This window comes from Nannospalax galili, unplaced genomic scaffold, assembly GCF_000622305.1.
Source record: "Nannospalax galili isolate Female #2095 unplaced genomic scaffold, S.galili_v1.0 scaffold91, whole genome shotgun sequence".
Lineage (NCBI taxonomy): Eukaryota > Metazoa > Chordata > Mammalia > Rodentia > Spalacidae > Nannospalax > Nannospalax galili.
The window spans coordinates 1,594,694-1,616,975 of NW_008332583.1; the positions used below are offsets into that span (position 1 = coordinate 1,594,694).

Here is a 22,282-nt window from a genome sequence, read left to right on the forward strand (position 1 = left end):
ATGTAAGAGACAGAGCTGGCTGTTTCTCCGTCTCCTCTTCCAGCCAGTCCTGACTCTAGCAGCTCTCCAGGAAACAACTTCTATTTAAAAGGAAGTTTTTCCTCTATTCCCCATGCAGGGCTGGTTCAGTCCTGGCCAGGTGTTTGTATTAGATGAGTATTGTGCCCGAAATGGAGTCCGTGGATGTCACCGGCATCTCTGCTACCTAAGAGACTTGCTGGAACGGGCGGAAAAGGGCGCCATGATTGACCCTACCCTTCTTCACTACAGCTTCGCCTTCTGTGCATCCCATGTCCATGGGAACAGGTAAGCATGGGTTTAAGGTATTCGTAAAACGTTAATAAGGACCTGTCAGCAGTTTTTGACTACTTCTGCATTTAGGATCACCCCTAACTCATCATCTATCCCTGTCCCCACCATAGTGCACACAGGACGCACACACAGTCTAACTTAGTTTTTTCTCCTTAAGCATCTGTGGATCAATGACAAACAGGACTTCTAGGAGAGCCTCTGTGGTAAACCAAGCATTGTGCTTCTCTTTACTATCATTACTATCAGTGGTAATTAAACCCCTGGGCCACAGTGTTCTGATCTGTGAAATGGTAATGGCAGTATTGCCATGGGGTTGTGGAAAGCACACGAATGGACACGAAGAACTCAGTAAAATACCCAGAACTTGGCAAGAGCTTAATCGCTATTTGCCTTTGTTGTACCCTCTTTCAATGTCAAGAGTATCTGATGATTACTTGCCTAGTGTTAAACTCTGGTACACATTCCATATACGAGACTTTTAAAAAAAAAAATCTAGACACCAAACCAGGGAGATACACAAAGATCAGTGCTCCAGGGAAAGGGAATAAAATCCTGGGTTGAATTTAATAAAAAAAAAATATGACTCAGATGGAGTGGCAGGATGGCAGGGGGTACCTCCCGGAGGAAACGAAGCATGTGTAGGAGTCGAGTGGTTCCAGGCAAAAGGAACAGCATGTACAACTGTCCTATGGAAGAAGAAAGCCAAGCACGTTTACAGAGCTGAGGAAAGATAGGTGAAGCCTGAAGGCACAGATGCCAATAACATTTAGAATATATCCACAGAGGTGGGAAGAGCTTTAGCAATCACAGCCTAACCAGCCCCCTCATGTTACAGGTTTTATAGGCAAGACCAGAACCCCAAGTCTCCTGACTGTGTACTAAGCATTCTATTTCTTTAGACCTTCCCCAGCTCCTGAAGGAAAAGATCCATGTTCTGAATAATGCAAAGCAGCAAATAATTTAAGAACATTGCCATTTGGCTCTGGAGACATGGAATAAATTTCCATGCTGCCACAGCCAGCTTACCAACCCAACGAGTGTAGCCTTACATTAGTATAAAGATAAGTCTACATTATTCCAAAGCACCCCAGCTGACAGCCAGGAGAGGCATCGCAGAAGACAGCTAGGTGGTTTTGGAAAACCAGCCTCGGTTGAACAAGTTGTTGCTCTGGGGAAAATCCACATGGGAAAGCATCCAGAACTGACTACCTTTCTTTGAAGCCAGAGCTGTGTCAACTTTCCTCATCTTTGCAAGCCACACAGCTCAGATATCTGTGGGATTTGTTCTGTGCTTTTCTTGTCTCCACTGCTGATAGACTTTTATGATATGCAACTTCAAAATTTAGAGCTAAGTAGCAATAGCGATGTAGGTTTGACTGTTTGAACAGACAGCAAGGTTATCTCCATCTCCTCCTCTTGTTCGGGCTTGGTAGTCTGACACATGACCTTTCATTTCAGAAAAGGATATTCATGGAGACTCCAGTACCTGGGTTGTAGCATGCATAATTATGCTTTTTATAAATATGTACACTTTGATGACTATCTGTTACAGCCTCTTGGACTGAATTCTTTAAAGAGGGAGAGAGAGAGAGAAGTTGCATTATATTCTCTGGGTTGTCACACTGTATTCTACATATGTTACTGAATAAGAAAGTGTTATAAAATAATGAAGTGTTTTTGTAAACTCCCTGGTAAACATCATCATGAATTATGATACACATTGTCTGGGTTTCATATTGTAAGACTGCCACTTGATTCACAGTTAGGTTTATACATCTTGTCATGGAAACAGTTTTGGATTTCTTATTTTCTTTTCAGTTCTGATTTTCCTTATGTAAGTTTGCATCTTTTCTGCTTATTATTTTAGTTTGAATGCATTTGCTTTTGCTTTTTGATGCATCCTTCTTTTTCCTTCTTTTTGTTTGTGCATGCATGTGTGCTCTTGATTCTCCTGCGGCTGGCCACCTTCTGTGCATGTCTCATACAACCACCCCTCTTAAAAGTCAACAAATGCATGTCTACCTTGGTGGGCTGCTACCAAATGCAGACTTTCAAGGGAGCAAAACTCCCTCCTTCCCTGAGCCAGAACCTAAAAAAGATGCAAGAAGAGAATCTAAAAAAAGAAAAGAGCCCAAAATCCAGTCAAGTCAAGAGTCCAAAAGGTAAGAAGTCTTGCGTGTGCGTTGGCTTGTTTTCAGTCTCTGACCTTCCCCCAGGCCTCTATTCATGCCGCCATGTCCACCTTTGCAAACAACAAGCTTTATGTATCCCTTAAATCCATTTCCTTTAAATGTTTAGTTTTTCATAAGATTTTAGCAACGAGCAAAAACGTGGTATATTGGGGCTAAATTTGAGTCGGGTGTTTGATTATTTTTTTTTGAAACGTTCATATGGAAAGGACAAATCAAGCAATATGTAAACAACTATGAGTCAGACTGGTTTTTTCATGGCATCTCATTAGGGACCTGGTACCTTACTTACCAAGTCATTCATAATAAGTAACCAATGGTTTATCATTTGAAAATTATGTTTAAGGAGCAAAAAGAAATGGGTTGACATCAAATAGGCCTATATATTTATTTGTGGATCTATGTTTTTAGCAAACTGCCCTCATTTCCACAATCATTTGATTAAAAGAAATTCATATGCAATGACTTATAAGGACATCACAAAAGGGATAAAGCCCATCACTAAATCGCGCACTTTTAAGGTTACTTTTAAGGCGCTTCAAAGTTCTAAGGTTCTGTTTTATTCTGTTTCCTGGCCTTTAGCAATGCTCTCTTCTTTATGTGAAAAAATGGTACCCTCCCCCTTTTGATCACATTTACTAATTCCTGCATTGTCCTATGTCCTTCTCTCTCCTCTCACCCTAACTGGACACTTGAAGGTTTTGTTGTTATGACTTTAGAATTGATGATTCTGGCCTGGCCTGGCCAAGTTAAACAAATTCACAAGAATGAATCCTGTCCCCTTCACTATTAATTTACCCACTGGCCATCCCTAGGCCCTTATGTATGTAATTCATTTGTATAAAGACTAAATGACGATTTTTGCTTTTGAAAGAATGTGGCCAACTGTCAATCAGAATTCCTAAATCTAACAGTGAAAGTCAAGGAAATTGCTGGTTCCATGTGGTCGCCCACCTCCTCGCAGCAGTAACTGTGGATATAGGTGGGATGGAGTCTCTATCTGGATTTTGCTGAGTCCAACCACAAGAAAACAGTCAGTGGCGGTCAAAGATCAAAGCTGCCGAGGATGCTGTAGGTGCTGGAAAGGTCTCTAAAGAGGAAGCCCCCATGCCTGCTGTCCAATGTGCTGCTTTTGGGTGGCTCAACATCCAAGCAGGGCAGAGTGCAAACAACCCTGTTGAAAGGCAGCCCTCACTGGACCATAACCTTTAAAGGTATGCCCAAAGGGCTCATCAAAGGTACTTTGGAAGGCTTGTGTGTATTTCTGGATCTGTGTTTATATTTCTCTTTTATATGAAAGAGAAATCCTAAAATTCTCAGATTGCCCATTTTTACACCCAGTCTACATATGATGAACATGAACATCTGTAAAATAACAGAGCCACTTTACACGATGTCCAGTGTTTTTCCTTGCTGCACCACATCAGCACCACGTACTTGCATCCTGAAGACCTGATTGTTAGAAACTGTTCTCCCTAAATCTACAAGTATTACATCTCACTTCTGTGCCTGAGTTTTCTCACCTGTAAAGTAAGCAGATTGAATCATTGTAATACCCTTGTACAATGTAATACCATTGTAATACCTTAACCTCCACATTTTTTTACTGTGGGTTTCATACATGGTTCAGCAGTTAAGAACTTCTCTTTCAGAAAACCTGGGTTTGGTTCCCAGCACCCACAAGGCAGTTAACAACCATCTGTAACTCTCATTCAATGGATTCTAATGCCCTCTTCTGGCCTTCATGGGAACCGCACACACATGGTACGCCTACATACATACAGGCAAAACACTCATACACGTAAACTGAAAATAATAAATAGGGTCAGGAGAGATGGCTTAACAGTTAAAAGCATTGACTGCTCTTACAGAGGACCTGGGTTTAATTCCCAGCACCCACATAGCAGCTAACAACCATCTGTAACTCTAGCTCCAGGGGATCTGATGCCCTTTTCTGAACTCCACAGACATTGCACAACACAGGTGCACTTACACACATACAGGCAACACAGTCACACACATAAAATAAAAAATAATAAGTAAATTTAAATAATAATAATGAGTAAACTATTTTGAAAAGAAATTAAATAGCCCATACTCACATTTCATAAATAAGGTTCAATGGAAATCAGAATAATCATTGCTCTTTAAGAATTACCAGGGCTGGAGAGGTTGCTCAGTGGTTAAGAGCACCAGCTGTCCTTCCAGAGGACTTGGGTTCAGTTTCCAGCACCCACGTGGTGGCTAACAACTGTCTGTAACACCTGGTCCAGGGGATCTGATGCTCTCTTCTGGCATGCCCAGGCATTTCAGGACACTTACAAACATGCTGGCAAAACACTCATATACATAAAATAAAAATAAGTAAATCTTTTTAAAAACCCACCAGACGCAAGTACTATGTGAAGTACTAGTGAATGTTTCAACTCATTTTATCTTTGCTACATCCATGAGAGATGGGGATTGCTAGTACCCTTCTGTAAATATGAGATTGAGGTTCAGATAAATATAAGCACCATTTCAAGCCCTATAACAACTAATTGTCTGAACCCAAGTCCAGCACGGGTAGTCTGACTTCTCAGTTTGTACTTGGTATCGCTCAACCTTATTACCCATCCAGGATTGGCACTAACTATGACAGGAGTTGCCATTTGATACTTCTCCCAACTTTTTCAGGTGAGATTTATAGCAATCACATGAATGAAAGAGCTGACCATGTTTTGCCTAAAGATGTCCAAAATCCTTATGACTCGGCCAGTTATTTTAGCTTTGTGGGAGCAACTAGAGTCTATTGGAATTCTAGCCCACCGAAGATTAGAATATCCTTCAAACACTAAGGAAGTCATATTCATAACCTCTTTGCCTGCATGAGTACTGTCTGAAAATGAAGATATTCATGGTCAGGGGATGCAGCTCAGTGGTGGAATGCATACTTGCCATATACAAGGCCCTGGGTTCAATCGTAGCACCACAAAAAAGAAAAGAAAGATACATTTTACCAATTCTGTAGCCAAAAAGGCAGGGGCAGAACCATCTCTGCCACAGCTAGAAATAGTAAGTGACCACCCAGGTGCCAGTGACTATACACCTCCTACCTCTTCTGGAAGTCTGTGTCACCACTATGTGAAAAATTATGACTGTGTGACTCAAAAACATTCTAATCAAAAGTGGGCATATTCAGCCCATGAGGAAGGTGTTTACTGTTCATAATTTCAAGCACTTGGCAATATGGATCCATCTAGGTGTTCTTTTTAAAGAATGCTTCTCAGCTAAAGGGGGTTTCCCTTCATAGAATATTTGACAATGTCTGGGGACATTTTTGATTGATGGGATTACACAATTATCATCTAGCCTGTGTAGAACATGAAGATAGTATTAAATAGCCAGGAAAGCCCCTATGCAAACAGACCCCTAAAAGACAATAGAGGATCAAGGTCAAGACGTCTTCTTTTAGATCAAGCTCTTAAGTGATGAACTAAAATTGTTCCTTTCTACATGAATTTTTAAATTTTTTAATCAGTAGGTAATTTAAGCATCATGAACAGAAAAAATTCTGAAGTGATTCTAATACATAGCAAACTTCATATTTAGTGATTGAAGGAATATTAGTTTGGGCCAACTCTTTAAAACTAAACCCATGTTCTCAAGAGAGAGAGGGAAACTAAAGGAAAATGTGAGCGTGTTCAGCTGGTTGCATTTGGCGACCATAAAATCCACAGATGTAAATTGCTATATCGTCTCATTTTGAAATCAGCTCCTAAGGTTGCAGTACTTAATTTTCACCATAATATTTTTAGTATTCTTTCTAGATGACATTTAGATTAGCATCACTTTGGTCACTGTCCCACAGTGACAAGGCAATCAAACAGCACCGATGATTGCAAGTTGCGTCAATGTTCCTTGGATCCCTTTATTATTGGGATTGGAAATTTTTCTCATTTACATTATTATTTAACATTTATTGAATGCCAGTGCCGCTCTTCACATATGGCCTGCATAGAAAGTACATTGTATCAGCAATTAACAAATCCATAATGCCAACCGCCCCGATCCACAGCTCGCTGCATAGATTAATGAGTCTGCAAGCAGATGTAAGAGGGCATGAATTCTAAAACATCTCTGAAAATGCATCCAAAGATCTTTTGGGGAGACATACTCGAAGTCAAGGTGCTGCTCATCCTCAGAACTCATGTGCGCCCTGTGGGTTAGGATTTGAACTCGCTTTCCTCTGTTCCTACAGCAGGAAGTGGTTCCATCCATCCACTTGCCTAAGACAACTTGAGCAGCCGTGGTGCGGACTCCTTTGCTCACAGCACGTTACAGTTAAATTCCTGGCCCTATAGATGCTCTTAAGGATCTTTCAAGTCCCTCCACTCCTGTCTCTCATCAATGCCACGCTACAGTTGAGGTCTCCATCTTCTTTCCCAATGACCACAACAGTTGGCTTATTTGCAATGTCCTTGCCTCCCTCTCAATCCATGTCACATGACGGTTCTTTTGTTTTTGTTTTAATGTGTTGGTTTGCTTTGGATAAATGCCTACATACCACTAAGTGAGTTATCATAGTTTTTCCTTCTCTCAGTCCTATCTCTACCTACCTGCCTACACACACGCATGCACGTACACTCTAGTACATTTTAACTCTTCCTCCAAATACAAACAAAAAGAAAAATTATTTAAGCAGGGATAGCTCTGCCTTACAGAGCTTGGAACACAATGCAGTGTACAGCAAGTAGGTATGGGTGGGGTAAAACAGTGACCTGCTTTCTTGATCTTGTGTTATACACAGCACTGTTGCACTTATGAACATGAGTGTGTCTCTGGTTGGCATCCAGCTCGGTACAGGTGTTGGCCTTGAGCATGAATGAATCATGTTCCCTAAATTCGAAGCCACCAGCTGTACCTAACAGGAAATGCTCATAAGAGAGAAGGTATAAATTCCAAATGAATTTCAAATAAAAGTAAGCATCCCAAATATCCAAGGAAAACTTCTCTTTGGCCTTGTCTCCTTTCCTTAAACCATGTGATGATCTTCCTGAAGGAGGCTTGCTCCCATAAGAACAGCAGATTTTCCAACTCATTCATGAAGTCTTGTGAAATCTGGGCCATCAGTAGTCCTTAAAAAAACCATGGAATATTGTGCATTTTTATATAAAATTCCAACAGTGTGTCCTCATCCTATAGTCATCAAAATCACTGGTACAAACATGTTTTCAGATGTCACACACTTTCAGTATGGGTGTGATACCAGAAAACCACACATAGTACTAGTGTGACCACTCCGAAGTCTGACATAGTCTCCAAGCTAAAACCCAAGGCTTTTCCGTGTTTGTCTCAAAATGAAGAAGCTCATTTCCTCTCCTCTTGTTTCCCAAAGAGAAGAGTCTATGGAAACTGGTTCTCTTCTTTCCTACATTTGTATTATTTCTTTTTGCAGTGGTTGAGTTCTTGCTTTGTACAGACCTGAGCCACTTGACTGACGTCCACATGCCAGCAACCTCTCTACCCTTAGTGGCTGTGAAGGAGGGGAACGCCTCAACCACTCCCATCCTTCAGTAGAGTGAATGAACTTTCTCACATTGTTGAGTTCATAACTGTGTGCTTAAATGAACTGCAAACAAGTCAGAAGAGACCTCCCTGGGATATTTTTGCCTTCCCGAAGCTTCTTTTTTGAAATTCGCTATTAGCCAACCCCAAAAAGCTACAATGGACACTTGTACTGGCATAGAAACTGCTTGATTTTGCTTCCGGTCATACCCTTTATGATACAAACACTTTGATATATTTGTTTTAGCAGCGTATCTGAGCCCCAGGGTGTTGGGGCATAATTAGAAAAGGGCATGGGTTAGAAGGGAAGGAGAAAGAAGGGGTGAGACTGCCTTTCATAATGAAACAGTGGCTATGGAATGTGAGAGTCCTAATTATAAATTATAATTAACCTAGGATTATGGGAGCCATCCAGAGGAACAGGCAGGGATGCGGGGATCTCTCCTTTCACTGCATAATGTTTTGGTGCTATTAACTGCCTGAAAGAAACAAAGGAAAATATTCTATACTCAGATGAAATTCAGAAGTATCATTATAAAACACTGTAAGGATGAAGACTTAACAGACTATATATATATATAATCAAAGGTTAAGAGCATTTACTGTAACTGTGCTCTTTAGTGAGCACTGCAAGAAATGCCTAACATATTCTGTCTTGCTCTGGCCCTTTAAGCTTTCATGTTTCTGGTCTGGAACAATTTAGTAGCAAGTAGGATTCAGTTATCCTGCTTGTTTAAGGACATTTTCATGGATCCATAATGCGGTCTGTAGGCATGCATCCATTTGGAGAGAGAGAATATATCATGTTTACAGTGCCTGTACCAGCATATGTGGACATTTGCATTTGGAGATGAAAGTATATTCCCTCTTCAGCTGGAGTTTTACCCCTTGTTGGTGCTGATTGGAGGCAGAAAGCTGGTTGCATGGAGAGCAGTGGACCAGACGCTCTTTCGTCTTCTGTTGGATTCATTTCTTTTTCCACCTGGATTTGGCACTTACTCGTCAAATAGATACAATATCAAAGACATCGATCATTATATGCTTATAATTAATTTTTCATCTTGACTTTCTTGAAAAGGCTTCTTACTTTTCAAAAGAAGGCTTTGCAGCCCAGATTTCGACATGATGTGCAGAGCCGAGCCAGCAGAATAATTAAATTCTGGAAATTTGATTGCTCACCTGGGTGTGCGGCAACAATTTACTCCTGAGAGGTCAGGTCTTGATATAAAACAGGGAATTTGACTAAACTTCTCAGGTGTAATTTCAGATATCAAAATGGTTTTGTACTGAAAGCCCAATAATAGAATTAGATTAGTCCTACAACAGGCATTAATTAATAAGCTTTAACTTAGAAATACTGTGGAAAGGGAGTTTATATAACCAGTAACTCAGGATGAGTAGCTAGGTTGTGATGGCTTAGATTTCAAAAATAAAGGAAGGAAAGAAGGAAGGAAGGGAGGGAGGGAGGGAGGGAGGGAGGGAGGAAGGGAGGAAAGAGAGAGAGCGAGAAAGCCATTCTGGATGTATTATTATCTGTGACATGGCTCATAGTGGAAGGCTGTGAGGAGAGTGAAGATGACAGAACTGATGCTAAGCACAGTGACAAGAACTTGAAGAGCAGCCGACATGACATCTTTCCTATCAAACTGCTGAAGATGTCAAGTTTGTGAAGGACAGTGAGAAAATGGTTTGCCGAAAACTTGAAAGGTGGATTCTGGAGATGCTGATTGTGTCAGATGCAATAGAGTCTACTGTGACTGTGGAGACCCACTTCTGGCTCCAGTGATGGCCTGCAGGTGGGAGAGCTTCCCATCTTCAGCAAGGCTCCTAAAATGACTGCACTCAACCTGCAATATTGTCTCACGTTCCCGGGATCACGATATAGAAGTAAGGTATTGGCCAGTACATAGCCGCTGAAACTGGAGGCCAGGAGCTACTTTTCTTTGCACCTGTGTGCTCCGACAGCTACACGAGAGGTATCCCACTTAAACCCAGGGGCCTGGGGCAAGAGAGAATGTGTGCTTTATGGACATTCATCATACGAGTAACAAAGGAACAAAGACGAGGAGAAACTGGAATTGAAGCAGCTGGAGAGGAGGATGAAGCAGGCCAAGGTTCTGTCTTCAAATGACATGGGGCCAGGAATCCTAGCACTCAGGAGGCAAGGCAGAGGAGGGTGGGTTACTGTGAGATAAAGGCCAGCCCTGGATGGTCTACACAGCAAGTTCCAGGCCAGCTGGGGCTACAAAGTGAGACCGTGTCTCAAAACAAAACAAAACTACCACCAAATATCAAGGGAGCTTTCAAAGTGGCATATCTACACACATACACAACAATAATAAACAAAAATATTTTGATAAAAGAATACAGTGCTCCCTAAAATATTAACCAGGATTCTTCCCTTGAGCAATTCTTGGCAAATCTTTCTATACCTGTGCTGCAGTCACCCACAAATTGCAAAGGTCAGTGGAAAAGGAACTGATATTTAGCAGAATTTTGAAAAATAACTATTTGACAGGGGCTAGAGAGACAGCTCAGTGGTTAAGAGCACTGACTACTCTTGCAGAGGATCTGGGTTAAATTCCAAGCACCCACATGGTGGCTAACAACCATCTGTAACTCCACCTCCAGGGGCTCTAACACCTTCTTCTGACCTCTGCAGGGATTGCATGACACAGATGCACTTACACACATGCAGACAATACACTCATACACATAATATAAAAATAATAAAATATTTAAAAATAAATTTAAAAATAACTATTTGACAGAAACAACTAATGTGGTTGTAGCTTGTGGTCTTTAAAAACCTGAGTTCCTAGGGAACCCCCAAGTTTGCCAAACACCATCTGCTTTTACCCCTACCCTTTGAAAGCAATTCTGGCAATTAAGAAGAACAGATTTACATTTGATGTCAAAACCAGGCCTTGTTTTATCACCTGGTTTTGCAGGTGAACTCTGTACAAGAGCTTTACAGACTTAATGAGGTTAGTTTGTTTTATTTATGTTAAAAGAAAAGCTATTTACACTGACATGTGATCAAGAAGCAAATTAAAATGACTACAATAGTAAATGTTTAGTTGTTTACTTGTTTTCAATAATGAAATTAGCAGTGTTCAGAATGCCATCTCAGAGAGGAGATCCACCGAGCTGCTCTCTGATTCCTTCATTAATTACAAATGTGCATTCACAGAACAAAAGGCAGATGCAAATCACGCTTTACATTTGTAGCAGTGCCCTTTGTAGTGAGAATTAGCTCGGAAGGTGCAGTACATGGAAGTTCCCATTTTTATCAGCTCAGACGCAAAGAAAAATATCTCTGAAGAGGCTTCTTGGGCAGTGAATGAATGGTTTGACTCACAGATTCCTCTCCCACTCAAGGTCACAGACAGGGTGGAAGATATGCCTCAACAGCAGAGTGTTTGCCAAGCCTGCATGAGACCCGAGGTTCAATTCCCAGCACTACCAAAAAACGTAGGAAAATAAATCACTAAAAATGATAGACCTCTCTAGATGTCCATGTTGAAAGGGCCCCATGCTCTGGACTATGAACTGTAAGCCTCTTGTAAACCATCTGTTAAATCTAATAGCACTTGGGGCTGGAGAGATGGCTCACTGGTTAAGAGCACTGGCTGCTCTTGCAGAGAACCAGGGTTTGGTTCCCAGCACCCACATGGCAGCTAACAACTACCCTTAACTCCAGTTGCAGAGGATCAAACACTCTCTCTTGTCCTCTGTGGATATTGCACACATATGATGCGCTTACATACATATGGACAAAACTGTTATACACATAAAATAAAAATAAACCAAAACAATTTAAATCAGGGAACTGGAAAGATGGCTCAGTCATTAAGAGCAATGGCTGCCCTTGCAGAGGACCCAGGTTCGATTCCCAGCACTCACAGAGTGGCTAACAACCATCTGTAACTCCAGTTCCAGGGGATCCAACACTCTCTCTGACCTCCATGGGCATTGCATGACATGGGTGCACTTACACATGTGCAGGCAATACACTCATACAAATAAAAGAATAAAATAAATATTTTTTTAAATTTTTAATCAAATAGCACTAATTTTTTTCCTAGGTTAACTTTTCTCTGTTTATAAAGTGGTCTGAATGGATCCCTCGACCCCCAATCAAATATGTGTATGTACATGTCAATTGCATGTGTTTAGTGAATTAGCCAGAAGTAAAGAAAATTCAAACTTAGAACAAAAACATGACATATTATCAAAGAGTGACCTGAATTTCATGATGGCCAGTGAGCTTATCCTGAGATTTAACTACAAGATCAGGGACATTTCATGCAAAAGTTTTTGAAAAATAAACTTTGTAAGTTGATCTTTGATGTTTTGCCAAAAGGTTGAAATGCTTAGACTCCCAGCCTGCTTCGTGCTTGCCAATTTACCTTCTTTCTTCCCACAATTTTGGAGAACTACAAAGCAGTAAACAGTTTGGGGCCAAGTTTTTCTACATTGAGGGAGTAGTTCTATCTTCATTTTTCAAATAGAACACTTATTATTTAAAAAGAAGTAGAGGTGACCAAATTAAACCCCGACAGGGGTATACTGCTGACTGTTGCCAAGACTTTATGAAGTCAGACTCATACAGTATAGAGAATTTTCCCAATATCTCTCACTCTGAATCTTTGAGAAAGCCTATAAATATAACCATTTGTTTGGTCTTGAGATGACTCACATGTGCAAACTGAGTCCAAGAGAGGTAACATGGTGACACAGCTGCATCACAAGTCACTAGAGATTTAGGAAGCTGAAGGCTTTGAATGGGTCAGATTATTCTGTGTCTAATTTGGCACTTATAAATTTGGGCTATAAATATGCAACCTTGATATTTCCTGTGGAAATGGTCCATAAAAATAAGAGGATGTGTATGTACCCAGTGGTGACAAAGAACTATGAGAACACTGACTCAAATTAAATCATTTATTCTCAATCTTTCTTTTTATCACAATGGGAGGCATTTGGTTTGTTCTTTAGTTAATGAAAAAGCACTTCAGTTACTCTAAACATTGATTATTACAAATGGCAGTTTAATACTGAGTAAAACAAATACTTATGAGGTGCCTGATATTCATAGAAATTGGTATACATAATTGAGCAGTCCCAGTCCCCAGTACCTGTGAGACAGGCAGTGTGAACTAGAGATGTGGAACAAGTAAGTGTCCATCCAGCTTAGGAAGAAGCTGTTGGCTGGTGACTAGAAATAAATGCTGGCTGTTCTGAATTTTCAAGAGAGACCAGAAACTAGAACTGTATAGTAAAACTCTCCTAATTTTTAAAATGATGTCAAGGCATCAAGGTGGAGATAGCAGAAGATACCTGATGTTGATCTATGACCTCCACATGCACATGTGTGCACTGGCACATACATGTGCACACACATACACACAATGATTTTATCTATTTCAGATGGTCTAAGAACCTGTGACCAAACAGAACCAGCTAAACTGAATATGTGATCCACCACTTTGCCCATTTCTTCATTTCAGAAGAATCAGCTGCAGTTCTGCAGATACCTCCTAAGTACTAACCCCAAATAATCATCTACTTCTGAACCCTGTCCTGAAGAGTAGGGCTTCTCCTGTGGTCACATCCATCAGTGTGCTTATTGCTTCTTACGTGGACAGTTTCCTCCTGGTAGAGATTTGATTTGATGGTGTCAGCATATGAGGGTCCCGTCACTTCATAACGTGTCTTCTTTCAGGCCTGATGGAATCGGAACTGTCACTGTTGAAGAAAAGGAACGCTTTGAAGAAATCAAAGAGAGACTCCGAGTTCTGCTGGAAAATCAGATTACACATTTTAGGTAAGGATCTGGGTTGGGGGATTTATTAGGGGGGTAAGAATGAGACACAGAAAAGGATGCTTCACTTTCCCAAACTAAAAATCTATCAGAAATAGATTAGATCATTCAAATAGTTAAAGGAAAAAAGCAAATCAATCAGATATGGCCCTCAATAGCTAGCTAAATTTGAATTCTTTGTTTGGTTTTGAGACAGTCTCCTGTAGCCCAGGCTGGCCTCAGGTGGGAGGGGCTCAAGAGTGGCTCCCCCTCCTCCCAGGGATCTGTAAGTAATTAATGGGGAAGGAGAAACATTTTCTTCAGTAATATAGCCTCTGGTAGGTTGCCCATAGTCCTGTAAATAATGCTTTACTTATGCTCATTAGAGCAATAGAGAGAGAGAGAGAGAGAGAGAGAGAGAGAGAGAGAGACAAGAAAGATCCTTGCATAAAATATGTCTCTGGGCTTCTGCTGTATGATACAAAAATACCTTTGTTCTTTGGGGAATAAACAAGGCACAGATGCACTAAGACAATGTGTTTATTTTTTCATCAAATTTGTATTTACTGTTTTCACTCTATCCAAAAGAAGCTGCCTCTACAAGAAAGTTTTAGAAGAGGGATTACTTGAGAGGATCAGCAGAAGTGGGAGAGACAAGAGTAGGAAATGGGTAAATATGAGCAAAACACATTATATAGATGTATTAAAATGCCATAATGAAGCCTATTATGAAGTATAATTAATATGTACTAATAAAATATCTTTAAAAATGAAAAAAATCTGTGGAGCCAAGATTTGGAATAGTGTCCCAAATAGGACATTTCTAATACCACAATGGTGGTTCTGCATACATTTTGTAACTAGAAACTCAAAAATAGCGATTGTGCTTAAAACAGCCCCTATTTATTAAACACTTCACACATGCCATGTATAGGATTGGAGGCTGGAAAGATATTAACTCTTATTTTTAATTCTCAGAATAACTTTGTAAGGTAGTTATAATCTCCATTTAAACAATGAGCAAAATGACTCTAGGAGAGGTTAAGGAACTTGCCCAGGGTCACCCTTAATAGTCTGTGTTTAAGCAGCCCTCTCTGTACCCTGGGGAAGTGTTTTAAAGAACTGTTGACAGCCTGAAGCCGTCAATGGAACTTGTAGTGGTACCTGACACAATTCCATCGGTGTCAGGATGTCACAGGAAAATTGTCAAGGAAAATTCACCATTTTCCTTTTGATGGAACAAGATTTTGATGAATAATAATCCTTTATCAATCATACATTACCTCCAAATTATATTACCCATATAACAGAAAGTCCAAATAATGAAAAAAATAAGCTACGAGCAAGGAAGGACAGCTAGCAGAATCAGGAATTTACTCCAAATGCACTCCTTTATTTCAACCTTTTAGGCATTTAAAGAAATGTGTTTGGATTCCAACAGATTCTAAGTCATGTTTTTCAATGTTGGGCTCTATAACAGCATGTGAGGTCACGTTTGTATTAACTAATGGTTTTCCTCCACAATGGAAAATTAAACAGAGCTCTGTGTCATCTCTCAATATTCTTTTGTGCTGCAGACATTTGCAGAGTTCCTCTTCAGTCATTATTCACACATACACATATATACATTGTATACACACATATATGTGTGAGCTCACATGAACATAGCACAGTGTGACAAAATAAAAAGCATTTTCTGTTCCTCAGTGAGAGCCACTGTAGGAATCAAAATTGCAGCCTGTTTCCTTCTAAAATGTAATGATTTGGGCAACCTGAAATATTTTATGTTTGTTTGCTTCTTTTTTAAGGTATTGTTTTCCCTTTGGTCGACCTGAAGGTGCTTTAAAAGCGACTCTCTCACTCTTGGAAAGGGTAAGGATGAACTGAAAACCAGACAAAGGGACACACAGATAACTGTAATAAAACATTGCAGTTGGGTGACCTAGTCTGTAATTTTCAAAAGGTTTGTTTATCCTTCATGAAATACCAGAATAAAAGTGAGGAAACTGCCAAAATTCTGCAAGTTTCACTTCCAGATTCCCAAATAGTTATATTAAAGAGTGGCTCCTGGTGCTTCCCTGATGCCTGCACCCCAAACATCCTAGAGTTTTCTTTCTACCCACATCTCATATTCGTCAGTATTAGGGAGGTGTTCACAGCTAATCTTACCCTTAAAGCTCCAAGAAGCATAAGAGAGTGACACATCAATGTGACCTTCTTAACCTTACCTTTCCTTCTGCCCGAAGGTTTTGATGAAAGACATTGTTACTCCAGTGCCACAAGAGGAAGTAAAAACCGTCATCCGTAAATGCCTAGAGCAGGCTGCGCTAGTCAACTATTCACGTCTCTCTGAGTATGCCAAAATTGAAGGTAAGGCTCCTGTCTGTCCCTAGTTTTGAATTCGAATTTTGGTATACCTCCCTGGGGAAGTCTGTCTCTTTCTGATGGGAACCAGAAAATGGTGGTCCATCTGACTACATGAAGCTGAAACCTGGAAGTTCTTGAAACGTGGAATATTCTTTGGCTGTGGCCAAATAAATGGATGAAAGGAAGGGTCGTGGGCTTGGGAGACAGCCTTTGGAGGGGGAGATAGCAAATATGGGATGTTATGAAATATCTAATGTCCTTTTGAAAGTTCCTGTTGCCCCAAAATATCTTCTCTGAGGCTAATGTTTAGCTCGTAAAGAATTGGGTAGCACCGCCACCTTCTTTAAATGGAGGGAAACAGAACAATCTGTTGTCTGCCGCTAATAGTGTTAGAAACAAAACAGGAATTGAGTAATGCAGTATCAAGGTTCTGCTTAACTCTTTCTTATTCCTTAAAAATATTTGTCCTTTGGAAGCCTTTCAAATCTGGTGGCAGGTTAGTGTGGAGTCATCTCCAGGGGCTGTAGATCTCATTCACTGTTGTTACTAGGGATGTAGGATGTTTGTTACTACTGCCCTCTCAAGTTTTAGGGAAACTGTCATTGATGACCACGTAGCTAAAAGACACTTTGAGGGACTCCAACCCGAGAAGCTGTGGTTCTTTGGGACCTATTCACTTGCAAAGGTATTAATCGCTTTTCATTGTTACCCTGTTGGCTGCTATAGGGTGATTTGAAAACCATACCCAACTTGACCAGTGGTGTAAGTGTATAAATGTGGAAGTTCTGTGTGCAAGACTCTCGATGTGTTCACATTCCAGAATCTGATGTTCTCTCACACGTGAAACACAGGACACCTGAATAAATAAGCACATTGTCTACCTCAGAACATCACTGGGATGGGGGGGGCAAGCAACTGACACACACACACTCCATCACTCACCCTGCCAAAGTCCTGTTTCCTCGGAGAATTAGGGGACGATCATGTCAAATTCCCAGTGTTCTGTACATTACATGTCTTCCTCCCTCTCTCAATTTTGTCTGTCTGACAATGCAAATTGTGTACCAGTGGTAATGAATTCATTGTTATGCATCCAGGGAGAAACACTTAAGAATTGGGCACTAAAAGGATGTTTATCAACTCTTGACTTGGTAATGAGTGACAAAAATAGAGGAACAAGAAGAGCACGGTTAAAGGGCTATATTAGCAAATAATTGTTCCAGCATTACGAGCCCAGGACATAACGATTGGTTGGACTGAGTAAAGCCAACCAGCAACCTGCTAATCCTAGGCAAGGCCAGTGACGGGATGGGATCAAGAAATAAAATGTTCAGTTGCCATGGCTCTTGCCTCATAGGTCTCGGTCAAGTTAGTCTTTTGGTAAGATCTGCTCTCTTCTTTCAGATAAATAAATTTTTTAAATAAAAACCAAACTTTAAGATCTGTAAGTAAAAATGCATTCGTTTCCAAAGTAGATCAGCTGGTCTGTAATTTCCTTTTGTGCCTCAATTCTTCTTGGTTGTGTTAACTATCTTTTGCACTGTGACTTTTAGGTCTGGGGATTCTTTGAAGAAACCAATCTTTTTATTCCAACTCTCTTTTCAGAGAAGTACCTCATCCCACACGACCTGCTCTCCTGCTTTTCTCCTTCCTTGTCCGTGATTGGCTCAGCCACTTTTTGACAAGACCTCTGCAAAAGTGGCTGAGACACCAATTTCAAAGCATGCTGGGATTGTTAATTCAGACAACCCCACATTCTCTGGCTGCATGTGTCAGGTTTTCTTCCATGAACATAGTCCACTGTGGGCTGGGATTGCAGCTTCAAAGATATTACTACCAGACAGCTTTCTTTTTAACAAGGCTCGCATCCTACCCTCTGAAAAGAAATCTTCCATTTTTACACTTGAGCCTCTCTATGAACATTAACAGCTTAGCTATCTGAGAATTTTGGGAAGAAGTTGTAGTAATATTGCTGGAGACTATGTTTATGAAGAAATACCTCAAGAGCCTTAGATACTAAAGTCTGAAATCCTTAGTATCTTGGAGCCTTAAATCAATGAAATTCTGTTTCCCTTTACCCATGATGTTTTTGGTCATTGTATTCTTGCCAACAACTCTAAAGAGACGTGTAAAATCATGGTCACAATCTCTCTCGTGACTCACGGCATGCTGAATGGTTAATCCAGTAGATCTCAAATTTCAAAACTCCTTTTTCTTTTATCCTGTGTTTATGCCAAAAAACTCTGTGGCTATTTTCCCTTGAGCTAATGTAACGTTTTCCTCTAACCTATGACCTTTAACCTCTTTACCTCTGACCTAAGCCTCTTGCATGCCCAAATCCTCTTTTATAGGGAAAAAGAGAGAAATGTATGAGCATCCTGTCTTCTGCTTGGCCTCCCAAGTGATGGATTTAACCATTCGTGAGTACCTACCACCTCCTCACCATGCTGTCTTCACTCTTTCTGTTTCCATTATTTCAAGAAAATCCAGATCCAAACCAACTCACTCTCCTTGCTTCAAGTTTTTTAGCATTGGCTTGTCTGTTGGTTCTGTCTGTGAAACCCAGTGTGAGAAGTCCAGTCACTTTTTATCAGCCTAAAACAGGTTAGACAATTAAGCCATTTGTTTGTGATAAACTCAGATTTGTCTGTAAGTTTTTCAGTTGTTCTCTGTCTGTTTCCTGAATGCATTTTTACTTTGCTTGTGTGTAACCTTGATTCATAAAGTACTTGTCACTGGTACACAATCCAAAACTAGCAGCTAGGTTGGGGAGCAATGCATTAAGTGTCAGATAAAGGACATTTGAGGCAAAGTCATGCCTTCTTTTTCCGTGTTTAAGATGTCAAACTGTGATGGGTATGAGATCATACAAGGTGGTCCATGCTCTGTTGAAACCAGATCTTCTATGCCTCCTCTCCGTTCTCTCTCGAGCTGGGAAGCTCTCCTTGTCCTCTCTGGAGATTTTTACTTGCCCTTGTCCTCAAAGCTCTGGCTAGAACATATGACTTAATTGTCATTGGAAGAGTTCATGTGTGTTTCGTAGCTTGATTTCCCGTTAAACTTAATTTACTAATTTTCTATTTGTGCAGCGTTTTCCACCTCCGTGAAGGAGCCTTTTTTTGCTGGCCCCCACACTTCGGGGCGGTGGGAATCCAAGGGCAACCTTTTCTTTCCAATATCATGAATCACGCATAAGTGGGGGGCATTTGGGTCCACTTGCTCATTAATCTTGCATATGTGTTCTTGTTTCTCTTTCTCTTTTCTCCTTGTCGTGCTCTCTCTTTCAAATAGAGAATCAAAAGGATGCAGGTGAACCAATTGTATATGCATTATCAATTACCAGGACTGTTGAGTTGTATTCAGTTTTTGTTTTCGTTTTTGTTAAGTAGCTCCTTAAGGTATGTACTCCCAGAGAGCGGTGTGGAGTTGCAATAATACTTAAGGAGTTAATTTGTGCTGTCTAAATACATCTCATGCCCATTTGCTGTTGACCTTTATAGAGCAGAATTTCCATAAAGGCATAACTTTGAAGGAACCGAGTTCTGGTTTGCTGCAGAACTTCATTTCATCCTTGGTTTCTGGACCTAGTGATTTGGCCTCATATGTATGTTTCTTTTTTTGTTTTTAGGTTTTTGTCTTTTTTTTTCTTTTTTAAAGTTACTGAACCAAACAATCTTCCTTTTTGTGTTTTGTTTCTTTCTGTCTGTTTTCTGCCCTATGGAGAAGTTTGTCTTCTTTGATGAATGTCTATTGGCCAAGAAGAAGCCGTGTGTCCATGTTATTCTTGTATTATTACTGTGTGCTGAAACAGGAAGTACAGACGGGGGAACTTAGCAGGAGTTGTTAGAAGTTTCACAAAGAGAAAGCCTTTAGAAAGTTCTCTAGCTTTGAAACTTCTCTTGTTTCATCTCAAGACTTCTGAGCCTATTTTGAGGAGAGCTCTGGCACAAAATATTAATGAATGAATAGTATTGACTGTTGTCTTTAAGACGTAAAAGATTCCAAAGAAGCAGTTATCATTGAATCACAGTTAACAGTTGAACATATTTCACAACAATGCAAAAAATCATTTTTGAACATGTGCTGAACACAAGGCTAGCCGTAAATATTTGAAGACTCACAAACCTATATTGAAGACATATGAGCCTTTTTCTCTATCGTAGGAAGGCAACCATGTATTCACTCATTCATTCATATATCCATTCATTCATTTATTAGACAGTACATGGTGAGATTCTAGCTTGCAGTAAATACAGTGTTGGAAGCCAGGAACTATCTAAACAAGAGGGAAACCGCTGTTACTTTCATGGAGCACCCATGCATATGTGTAAATTGCAAATTCAATACATCGCAAATCCCATTGGTTATGTGTCAGAGGAATATGACATTGTCAGAAAACCATGGAAATAGTCACGAGATAATAAGGTTTCAATTGCATGTTGAGAGAAATAAATTGGAATCAGTTAATGGAAGCCAGAGATCGGAAAGAGAGCCCACACAGGAAAATATATGAATGCATAAAACTGTAGAGCTAGAAGAAATAACTTTCTTATATAAGATGCTTATTTTATGCATTTCATATGCTGGGGGTGATTTTGCGTGCCTTATATGTATTAATGCATGTAATCTTCAAAATCCTTTATGTTTCTACTCCCATTTCACAGATGAGCAAACCAAAGCTCAGAGAGTTTAAAAGCATATTTCTAGAAATCCAGGCAGAGACCACACCAAAGTCAGTAAAATCCTAACTCAAGATAGAGGCTGAAATCATTCGCCCCTAAAAGGACAGAATAAAAACTTATGAGCAGGGCTGGGGAGATGGCTCAGAGGTTAAGATCACTTGCTACTCTTCCAGAGGATCCAAGTTTGGTTCCCAGCACCCACGCTGGGCAGCTAAGAACCACAGGTTAGCTCCAGCTCCAGGGAATCCAATCACCTCTTCTGGCCTCTGAGGACATGGGCACACGTGTGGCATACACTCACAGAGACACATATACATAAATGAAATTAAATCTTTAGGACAGGCATGTTGGAACATGTCTTTAATCCCAGAACTCAGGAGGCAGAGGCAGGCAGACCTCTGTGAGTTCAAGGACAGCCATGGCTACAAAACCGAGTGAAGCAATGACAGAAGTGGGTGGCAAGGGAGGGGGGGCAAGATCTCCATGACCTTCATATGGCATGAACAAACAGCATTCTGGTTAGAACTAGCACTCAGGAGGTAGAGGCAAGAGCCCAGTCTGGGCTATATACTGAGTTCAAGGCCAGCCTCAGCTATATAACAACACCCTGTCTCAGAGAAGGAAAACAAAGATTTTTTACTATATCTCATGGTCCAAAGTTCCTTCCCCTGGAATCTCTGGTGACTTTTACATTCATATAGATGGTTTCAGAGGGAAGACTGGACAGGTCGCACGTCCAAGGAATACAGCCGTTGAAGGGTCCTTAAGAAGAAAGCTTAGCATTTACTCTCCAGAAACAGTCACACTAGCATCAGTGGTAAGAAGGGACTGACGAACGTGAGAGTGCATCCAAGGTTACAGGTGCACATTGGGGTAGGGTCAGATGCTGGGACTGGAATCCCGACAGCTCCTGCTGGGGTATTACTCGGGGTATGCTTTGAGAGTCTCCAGACATATTTCTGATGGACTTATGCTTTCTTTCTAGTGGCATTATTAGAAATTAAAAGTTCAGCTTAATTATAGTATCTCAAGGAAAAAAAGATGCAAAAGCCTGCTAGTCTATGAAAGAAAAGCTGTGATCCTGCAAATTAATTCTATTATTTTAAATACATTTCCATTTAAACTGTCACATGTTCTGAACGAAGCGAGCACTGGAGAACTCGACACTACTATTGCTGTTTTGCCTCCATTCTTGGCTAAATACTTGCATAATTTTCTGAGCATCCTAACGATTCCACTGGAATTTTAAATAAAAAATTTTCCTTTAAATGTGCCAAGGATTTGCAAAATTGGACAAATGATCTTTTAGAGCTAGAGAAATGATAGATATAGAAATAGGTAGGTGGAAGGAAGGAAGGGAGGAAGGAAGGAAGGAAGGA

The 22,282-nt window shown here is 40.4% G+C and overlaps 1 protein-coding gene across 1 annotated transcript in view; it reads left to right on the top strand.

Annotated features, from left to right (window-relative positions):
- The window catches only part of Cadps (calcium dependent secretion activator), a 497,333-nt gene that overhangs the window by 355,755 nt on the left and 119,296 nt on the right, over positions 1-22,282 (top strand). The window contains 5 exon segments of the mRNA XM_008827502.2: positions 119-306; positions 13,777-13,878; positions 15,663-15,726; positions 16,101-16,224; positions 19,513-19,530. Of these exon segments, the coding sequence (XP_008825724.1) occupies positions 119-306; positions 13,777-13,878; positions 15,663-15,726; positions 16,101-16,224; positions 19,513-19,530 (496 nt within the window).